The 11030-nt window shown below is 30.6% G+C and overlaps 1 protein-coding gene across 1 annotated transcript; it reads left to right on the top strand.

Moving 5' to 3' along the window:
• The first annotated feature begins 3953 nt into the window (after positions 1–3953).
• On the top strand, positions 3954–10781 carry LOC109788223 (AICARFT/IMPCHase bienzyme family protein). The gene is made up of 12 exons (XM_020346902.3): positions 3954–4159; positions 4318–4420; positions 5542–5617; positions 5808–5904; positions 7434–7536; positions 7635–7768; positions 8003–8180; positions 8568–8722; positions 8917–9126; positions 9519–9866; positions 9955–10081; positions 10454–10781. The coding sequence occupies exons 1-12, from the start codon at positions 4043–4045 to the stop codon at positions 10603–10605; spliced, it is 1800 nt and encodes a 599-aa protein (XP_020202491.1). The 5' UTR covers positions 3954–4042; the 3' UTR covers positions 10606–10781.
• The last annotated feature ends 249 nt before the right edge of the window (positions 10782–11030 follow it).

The raw sequence follows: 11030 nt of genomic DNA, 5'->3' as shown, positions 1-11030 counted from the left end.
GAATATTTATGAATAATAAATACAGATAATTTTTATAGTCAAATGTTAAGGATAATAGATATGAATAATTTTTATATTCACATCTTAATTAAACAGATATCCACTAATATTTAATTATAAAATTATATATTAAATTTGTTTAAGTTTCTTAGAATAAAATATTTTAACAATTTAATTTAATTTTAAATTAAAAAAACTTGATTAACAATTCAATTCTTATTGTTATTTTTGTGGTCTATGGTCCCTTAAAAAATAAAAATAGAAAATGTGGTTGAACCGGTTTAACCCATCGATTCACTGGTCGAACCAAAAAATTGACAAACTCACTCCTATAAGTTATGATTCTCCTGTTCATTCTTCAGGGCATATACATAATATAAAAATGAGAAGTCTAATATAAAAGAACTACCCTAACTTTTTTTTAAAAAAATCTCAACTCACACTTAACCCTTTAGCAAAAATATTTTAACCATAGTTTTCTTTTCCTCTTCCTCAAATATTAAAACTTATAAATAAATAATATATCAAATAAACATATTTCTTCCAATCTAAATAACTATAACAAAATATAATAATTAATAATTAACAAATAAATAATATAATTATAAAATAAATATATTTCTTCCAACATAATTATAATTAAAATAGAATATATAAATAATTATAATTAAAACACATATTTTTCTCCAAATAATTAATATTATAAAATATTATAAAAACACATATTTATTGAATAAATATTATACAAAATAATTTTAAAAATATTTATTAAAAATACTCTAATTATTAAAAGTCTCTAAAATATTTTATAAAACCCTTTTTAATTAATCAAAATATAATTTTAATAATATCAGAAAACTAAGAATGTTACAATGTTTAGCGCCATGAATGCATGTCCAACGCCATGACAATTTCTACACATAGCATAATCAACAATTTGGCTCAAAACCTGCAATTAACTTAGCCAATCCAACATGTAGTTCAACATTTAGTAGATAAGAAACCTGTATGACTTAATTCAAGTAAAAATTACATCATGCACAAAAACTCAAGATCACTAAGTCTTCCCAAAGCACCTTTAAGAACAACACTTTCAACAACATTATCATCTCATGATTTCAAACAATTTCAACTACAAATAATGATTCTAGGTAGCAAACAACAATTATTTATCAACAAACTTTCCTTACCTCGAATCACTTAGAAATCAAGGGAAGAGGAAGGAAAACCCAAAGTCTTTGGGGTTGTCGTATAACTTTCTCCAAATAAAATTCTCAAATCCTAAGGCCTCGAATCACCATTCTCTCAACTCAACTCAGTTACAAGAAGAGTCTAGAGAGAACCAACAGAATTAGAAGGAGAAAAAACTTCTCTGACTCTAAAGTCCCTCTCTTGTTTTCTTTCTCTTCTCCTTCTATATCACTCTCTCTTTGTCTCTCTCACTTCCACTCCCCCTCTCTCCCTCCCTCTTTCTCTCTCCCCTTCACTTTCCCCTCTTTTTCTTGTATCTTATTATTTCTTAAGAGTGTAAGCAGGTTGGGTTGGACATGGGTTTGGAAAAATCTGTTACCCGACCCAATCAAAGTTTAATGGGTTGGGTTGAGTCGTATTTGTGTATTTTTTTTTTAAATTCAATCCAACCCAACTCAATCATGAATGAGTTAGGTTGGGTTAATCGGGTTAACATAATTATATTTTTTTTTTTGTAAAAATTTAAATATTAAAAAATAGATGTAAATCATTTGATACATGATTACAAATTCAATGCTATTAACCTATAAAACAAATAATGATACAATTTAAATTATAAAATAAATTTATTAATTTGTTACATTATTATCAACTCAAAAAACTAATATTAATTAATACAAAATAAAAGTTTAAAATAAATATATTATATTGTTACAATGCTATCAACCTAAAACATAAAACTTGTTATTAAGTAAGAGTAATAGTGAGTATTATCTTGAGCAAATAATCATTCAAACACTATTATTATAATATTAATATTAATAATAATAATAATAATAATTATTATTATTATTATTATTATTATTCTAATATATGATCGGGTTGGGTCGGGTTGGTAATAGGTTGAAAACACAAAACCCATTATCCGACCCGTACAATGGTTTGGGTTGGGTCTAACCTGAATACTGAAAAAATCTTATCTGAACTCATCGGGTTAGTTTGCGTCAATTCAGGTTCGTGGGTTACTTGTACCTGCTTACATCCTATTATTTTTTGACCTTGTTAATTTTAATAATATTATTAAAATTTGTTTTGTTTCTACACTTTAATAGTGTTTATTAACACTTTTATTTATTTATTTATTTGAATGAAATGAAATAATATATTTTTATCATTCTTAATTATAAGGTAACATTTTTTTTTTGTTTATTTCTTTTGTTGAATTATATATTTAAATAGTTTTAACTATAATTTTTCAACTTTTTAAAATAATTTAATATCATATTTGAAATAAGATTTGAATAAATAAATATATCTAATGATTTTGTTTTAATAAATGATATTTTTGTAAAAAAATATTTATATACAAATATACAGTTATAATCAAATATGAAAATATTTAGTTTCCAATAATTTTATATGAATATCTTTAGGAACCTTTATGAGTAACTATGTATATTTTAGCTATTAATAGAAATTATGATTTCCAAATTTATAATTTCAAGAAATTATGATTGTTGTATATGAAAAAATTTCTCTCCTATTAAATATCCATTTAAGTATGTAGAGAGAAATTTTATTTTTATTCAATGAATCAATGTATATAATCTTTAACTTTTGATTTCACATTCTTGAGTTAAAAAGAACGATTATGATATTTAGACATTTGAATCTGAAGCTTGATTATACCTTTTTTTTTATCGTGATTTTAATTTTCTTTTAATATGATATTAGCTTATCAAACTAACGTTGTTGTCGAGGGAAAAAAAACTTATAAAAATGATAAATCTGTCTATTTATTTACGTAATATAAAATTATATATATATATATATATACATATTATTAAAAATATAAAATAAAAATAAATTATTAATATTTAAAATATTTTTTATATAATTAATTTTTTTATTATAACAATTTGTGCTTAAGTATATATCAACATACATAATTACACACGAATTATTTTTTCAATATAAAATTATTCAATTTTTTTATATATTTTTTAAATTTAAATTTTAATAATATTGAATAAATTATATTTAAAAAAAATTATTTTTTTTAAAAATTAAGTTTAATGACCCAATTAACACTAATAATTTAAATGTTTTAAAATAGACTAATAAGTCAGGCTTTCAAAGAGGTTGTTAGGCCATACTTATAAAAAAAAACGTATGATAAATAATAAGTTAAGTTTTTAATAATCATTCTCGTCTCATTTTTTGTTTGACTTATTTATACTAAATGTGAATTTTATAATCCAACCATTAAATCGAAAGTGCTTTACTCTTAGATTATATATACAAAATTTTATAGTAATCCAAGATATAACTATTGTTAAAGGCAAAATACTTTAACCTTCTAATTTTTGTATTTATTTATAAAGATGTAAACATTTCGTTATTTCTCTTTTTTACTTATCACATTATCTTTATTTATTAACTTTTATTTATTCTATTAATTTAATATTTAATTAATTAATTAATATTAAATTACGCTTCAACTCCCTTCAAATATTTACCAATTTTCACAAAAAAAAAAAAAAAAAAAAAACTTCCCCTACATGTATGATACAAAGTGATTTTTCACCATAATAAAACTACTAAATTAAAATAACATAAAAGGAATATTGAGTCCATGAATTACCTAGACCATTTTGGTGGATATAAAGTGAAAAAGAGAAAAAGAATCTCTCTTAGCAATATTGAGGCCTTCGAAGAGTTGGGTTTTATGTAAGACATTGTCCATTGAACACCGCAAAACAACACAACCCCGTTTAGTGAAAAGTACAAACCTAAGTCAAAAGAATTATTAAACATAACTCATTGGTTGTGTCACACTAACACACTCAGAATGTTTGTTTCCGGTGCTTCCTCCGCCTCCACTCGCATTCTCTGTGGAACCTTTCACTCTCCTTCTTCCCTCGCAACTCCCCATAACTTTTCTTCTCATCTCTTTTCCACAACTTGGGTATTCTTCTTCATTTTTCACTCTCTTGTTTATCGTTACGCTACTCTTATATATATATATATATATATATATATATATATATATATATTATTGTTTATCTGCATATATCTGATTTTATTGTTGTTCAATAGTATTGATTTTCAAATGGGTATGTGCAGGTGCCGTCATCTTCACTGAACTTCAGGTGTATTCCTATTAAAGCCATGACTGAGATTGATACTATAACAGTGTCAAAAACTGCTTCTGCTTCCTCTTCTCCTGGTACTTTCATTCCCACCACCCCTTTTATGTGTTTTCAATTTTTCTATTTACCGCAAATGCTAATATAAAAAAGGCTTTTTTTTTAATCAAATAGGGTGATTTATAGAACACCATGTGTTTGGCCTCAAATGGGTCGGCTTAAATTAATATCTTTCTTATTCTAATCTCCTCAAAGGGTTGTTATATTTCTCTATTGATGTCACTTTACTTTTTTGTTTATTGACCTGTGTGATTAATCCTCTCTGATTTCTGCTGAGATTTTAGGCTTACTAATGCGACTAGACCTTTTCCTTTCAGAAATAAGCTATTCATTATTCCCTGGAGTGTAGTATGAAGAATAATTGATTCTGTGTGGATGTTTTGCTCATTATTGATTTCTAAGAACCCCCCTGCCATAGACACTTAAACTTATTAAAGTCAGATTGTACTTTACCTATTAGTTTTGCACCGAGTGATGAAGCAGAAGGATGTGAATTTTGTTATTCTATCAGTAATCATACTTCTTCAATATGGCTGATATGCAACTAAACTCTGTAATTTTTTACCTAATCTGCCAACACACCATACTATGTTCACATTTAGCAACCATTCATTTGTCAACTTTTGTTCGTCTCTTCAAATTTGCCTGTCCAGACTAGAGCTATGCTGAAATGTCTTCTCCTTTCAACTTCTAAGAGTATCACTTTTTTAAAGTTTGAATGCAGTGCAGAGTTGCATAATTGATAACTGTTTATGGGACAATCATCTTTGTTCCGTACAACAACCTAAGTTTCCAACATGGAAGAATTGTTGGCATATTATTGATGGACCTATTTAAGTATATGTATTGTTTTAGCTGCTACAAGCATGACATAGAAGGCAAGCATTGCCAAAATCTCCACCCAAGCTTGTCTGTTGCACTTCATGAGGATAATTTGCCTTTTCTATATACCATGCACAAACCAGTTGATTTTATTCTAGGGTGAATTTGGATTTATTCTATGTGATTTAGTTTTGACAATACCATATTTGCTGATAAATTTTATGTGCCAAATATAGTATGTTTTACCCTTCAATGATGTTTTTCTATATTTTAAATGTAACTAACAGTTTCTGGCCTACTGTGTTTTGCTGTTAAACAGGAACCAAGCAAGCTTTGATATCATTGTCAAACAAAAAGGATCTTGCATTTGTTGGCAATGGGCTCCAGGAATTAGGGTGAGTTATTACAATTAGTGAGTGCCTGTATCATAACAATAACATATTAGAATACCATTCTTTCTCATATTCATGCTTTATTTTTCTTGATACAATTTAGACACACCTGTTTTTATGACGTGGTTTATGCATTTCAAGCAGCTTCAATTGCTATACTGAATTAATGACCGTCCCTCTAATAAAATTGTAGATACACCATTGTTTCAACTGGAGGAACAGCTTCTGCATTGGAGAGTGCTGGAGTAGCTGTTACTAAAGTTGAGCAGCTTACTCAATTCCCTGAAATGGTGTGTGCGCTTTGTAGCTCAAGTTATCCTTCCCAAAATCTCATGAACAATTCTTGTATTGGAACTTCAGACAATATGTCTACGAATTATTATAGGTTTAGGCTCTATTTAGATAAACTTTTCCATAAGCACTTTAAGGAAAGAGAATAAGAAGGTAAAATGAGTTAAGTTTCTCCTTTATAGTAAAATCAACTTTTTTAACTTTTATAACAACTCTTGTCTAACTTCTCCAAAAGCTAATGTGCATAAGTTGATTTTAACTTATAAAAGAGGCTTAATTCATTTTACTCTTATTTTCTTCTAGAAGTTCTTATGGAGAAGTTTATCCGAACAGGGCCTTAATCTTGTTTTTAGTTGCTTTTATATGTTTCTTTTAATGTATTTTTGGAATATAAGATTTTGGTTTTATATTGATGTTTTCCTGCTGAACTAGCTGTTATAGTGTATCTACTGAACTAGCTGTACTTAAGCCATCAATGGTTGCTTATCTTTAGTCTGTATTAGCATCATGACCTTTATCTCTCGGTTACTTATATATAGAACTTTAAGCAAACATTTCCAATATTTAATATTGGGCTGTCAAAGTTGAAGAGTTTAGATTGATGGGTTCTTGGGCGATCAAGATTTGTATCTGATCTACTGTGGACCATTCATGGTGACCGGCAACAATAGGTTATTTTTTAATAAGTCAGATTTTTTAAAATAAATGACTGTTATATCCTTAACGGTGCTCCCTCTTCCTCTTTGACATGGCCATGAACATCAATAGCATCGCCAGATGCAAAGAGAGTTGAATGTGGTATCCATGAGCAAATCCATTGTGATGGCAGGGTTGAAGTTATGGGTGGCAATGACTAAGGATGGTGGATCCGGTTATCCAGTTTTAATGAGTTTGTCGTCTTTGAAGTGCCAAGGTACATGGACAGAGGGGGGTCACGACACCTTGCCCCGCCCAACTGTGACGTTGGAGTCAACATCATTGGCCACGAGCCAGCAGAACTGTTGTTGACCCCACACATGCTTCTGTCACCCAACAACACCATTGGCCACAAGCCGACAGAGCTGTCATCGACCCGTGCTTCCTTCCACCGCCGCTGAGAATAACTTCCTGGGAGCTCAGCTTAACATTATTTTTACACACAAGGATAAATGGATAAAATACAATTATGCTCAAAAATAGTATTTTATTTAACAAAATTGTTACTATCACAGGTCACTCATCTGAACCATTAAATATGTTAATAATAAATCTAACAAATAATCTTTACTAGACCACCATAAACCACTTGGAAGAGTGATTCACCTTAGCCACTGTATGATAATCTACCTGCTTTTGTAATATATATAAACTGACACCCTCAGAACAGAATGAATATATTACAAGTTTAGGGACAGTAAGCTATGCATCTTGAGGTCAAACCTTGGTGCAAATCCAGAGTTGCTTTTCTGGCAGAATGTCCACTAATTCCTTTGAACTTTGTTTAAATTTGTACAAGCTTGTAATGGGAATGTTTTGGCCTTCTTCACAGCTTGATGGTCGTGTCAAAACTTTGCACCCTAATATACATGGTGGAATCCTTGCTCGAAGGGACCAAAAACATCATATTGAAGCCCTCAGTACACATGGGATTGGTAAGTATGCAAGAAATTCATTGTGTTGAATTGGAGTTGTGTTTGTTCAGTTTGTGAGATTGCTTTTTATTGCTTTTGCTTAATCTTCTCCTTTTCAGGTACTTTTGATGTTGTGGTGGTAAACTTGTACCCATTTTACGATACCGTCACATCAGCTGGTGGTGTTGAATTTGAGGATGGAATTGAAAATATCGACATTGGTGGTCCTGCCATGATTAGAGCTGCTGCAAAGGTGGTTTATTTTACTGAAAATGGCAGTTGCCAAACTTTGAATAAAATAAATCTTGTCATTAAAACAAAAGTTCTGTAAAATTGCTCTGAATGCATTATGTTGGCCAAATTGCAATAAACTTCTTCTGTAGAAAGTAAAAGAACCTTTGTGCATTTCATACTGTCTTTAAGCTGAAATCTTCAGTTTTCTATTGAAATATCTTAAACATAAGGTGATATATTTTTACTCGAGCAGAATCACAAGGATGTTTTGGTAGTGGTTGACACAGAAGATTACCCTGCCCTTCTGGAATTTCTTAAAGGAAACCAGGAGGATCAAAAGTTCAGGCTAAAGCTTGCATGGAAAGCTTTTCAGCATGTTGCTTCCTATGACTCTGCAGTATCTGAGTGGTTGTGGAAGCAGAGTGTGGGAGGTACTTTTGCTTCAAGTTTGTGAGGAATTATTACTTATTAATTCACACTCAAATGTTACTTGTTAGATGGAAACGTTAATTACAGTAAAATGTAAATAATTTATAAATATATAATCCTAGAATGGAAAAGCTAAATTTACAGCCAGCAGATTAATTGGTGTACTATTTTTAATATATTTTCTAATTTTGAAGTTTTTAAAATCAGTGAACTAATTTAAAAATAATGTATTTAATTCTAAAAGAACTTACAGTATCACAAAAAAAAAAGTCAGTAAATTATGTCAAGCAATTCATGGCATACAAAATGTGTGTAATTCAAATATTTCAAGTGCTATTATTAATTCTTTATGTGCTGACCAGATCGACTTATTCTCATTTTGATGACAGATAAATTCCCTCCTAGCTTGACAGTGCCTCTTTCACTCAAAAGTTCTCTTCGTTATGGTGAAAATCCTCATCAAAAAGCTGCATTCTATGTTGACAAAAGTCTTTCCGAGGTTAACACTGGTGGAATTGCTACAGCTATCCAACACCATGGAAAGGTGGGAGTCAGCTACTAATTTCTTTTGTCTAATGATCTAAAACTACTCGCAAGTTAGTAAAAGTATTTCAGATATTCTAAAGGCTATTATATAATGTTTGGGGATAAGATTTTTTTACTCAAATTTGTACATTTTCTATCAATCCTCATGTAAGTTAATACCCCTTACATTACATCCGTAACATTATCATGCAGGAGATGTCATATAATAACTACTTGGATGCTGATGCTGCTTGGAACTGTGTATGTGAGTTTAGGAACCCCACCTGTGTAGTAGTGAAGCATACAAATCCATGTGGGGTAGCATCACGTGATGATATTCTTGAAGCCTACAGACTGGCTGTTAAAGCTGATCCCGTGAGTGCATTTGGGGGAATTGTAGCCTTCAACGTGGAAATTGATGAGGTAAATATTCTATATGAATTTTAGTCTGTTAGGAATCTGGAATCTCTTACCGAGTATGTATCCAGGGAACATGTGCTATTTGGCAAGCATTTGATCTGGGTATACAGTTTTCAAATAGTTAACTCCACCTAGTAGGATAATGATTATTTTACCGTTTTTTTTTTTTTTGCATTATTGTCATAATTCAAAGTTTTATATTTTTTCTTATTTTCAAGTGATGCCAGGTGACCCAGCTCATGGTTTCACATTTTAAGCCAAGGACTAGGGTCACATGTCATTATCTTGTTTATGAAGATAGAGGCACTTTCCCTATCTTACTTTTTAAGATCCTGTCTTGGCAACAAGGAGGAACAATGATACATAATTAATTCTTTTTAATATATATATCTTAGGCACTTGCTAAAGAAATTCGAGAATTTAGAAGTCCCACAGATGGGGAGACAAGAATGTTTTATGAAATTGTGGTTGCACCCAGCTATACAGAGAAGGGACTTGAGGTTCTTCGTGGAAAGTCGAAGACTCTAAGGATTCTTGAAGCAAAAAAGAATGAAGCAGGAAAGCTTTCTCTAAGACAAGTTGGTGGAGGATGGTTAGCTCAGGATTCCGATGACTTAACCCCACATGACATCAAGTTCAATGTAGTCTCTGATAAGGCTCCACAGGATAATGAGCTTCGTGATGCGGAGTTTGCGTGGTTGTGTGTGAAGCATGTCAAAAGCAATGCTATTGTGATTGCTAAGGTTGTCATCTCTCATAGCATGAAACTTTTCTATGCTGCAATGAAACAGGTTTAAGAATCTCATCCCTTTTGTTAATGATTTTTTGCAGAACAACTGTATGTTAGGTATGGGAAGCGGGCAACCAAACCGTGTCGAGAGTTTGAGAATTGCAATAAGGAAAGCTGGAGATGATGTCAAAGGGGCCGCTTTGGCCAGTGATGCCTTCTTCCCATTTGGTAAGTGTCAAGTCATAAAATATTTGCAAAACAGGAATTCATTGTGTTTGCTGTGTTGTATAGAATACATTTAATGGTAGATGGATTAGCAATTCTGTTTAATGTATACATTCTGAGAAGATGGTCACTGAGACATTGTTAGGCACAGAAACTAAAGTCTGCACACGAAGAGAAATAAGCTGAGATCCATTTTTTTTTGTTGAGTGAACATTATTCTTACATTTTCAGTTCCTATCAAACTATCAGCAAATAATGGTAAATTGTTAAATAATCTATATTGGTAGCAAAGTAGAAATAGGTAAGGGATAGATTGTGTTTTTCTTTTTTCTTTTTATTTTTTTTTGACAAAGATGTATATTAATTTTTTAACAGCTTGGAAAGATGCTGTGGAAGAAGCATGTGAAAGCGGGATTGGTGTTATTGCAGAACCAGGTGGGAGTATCAGAGACCAGGATGCCATAGACTGTTGTAATAAGTATGGTGTTTCACTACTCTTTACCAATGTGAGGCACTTTAGGCACTGAAATTTTGCTTTGGTTTAACTTCCTGTTTCTACTATCCAAGCGGTGTTGCTGAAACTTTTGCTTCCAAAGGGTAGCACTGAGACCTGTTTTGAAATTAAGTGGCTGTATGAGTAAGGATAAGGATTGTACTATCCAATTTATATAGAAAAATAAATTAATCTTCTCTTGGTTTCTAATGTCTTATTGTACATGAGAATAATGTGATATGAAAATCTTCTGCTATGAACAGAATCAAATTAGACATTCTTGCTGCAACTGTTCGATCGATTATGCTAAGTTGGAAGAAAAAAACATGTAGGATTTTTAATTTGAGAAAGTCCATATTTGGATAAGTTTTTCCTTTAACAATTATAAGAAAATAAGATGAAATAGAAATGCTCTCATAAGTCATCAGATAAAGTGTTGATGAAAAAATTTATTCAAAC

The sequence above is a fragment of the Cajanus cajan genome, chromosome 10 (assembly GCF_000230855.2).
Source record: "Cajanus cajan strain Asha chromosome 10, NIPB_CcT2T_4, whole genome shotgun sequence".
Classification (NCBI taxonomy): Eukaryota; Viridiplantae; Streptophyta; class Magnoliopsida; order Fabales; family Fabaceae; genus Cajanus; species Cajanus cajan.
This window is presented reverse-complemented; position numbering and strand designations above follow the sequence as displayed.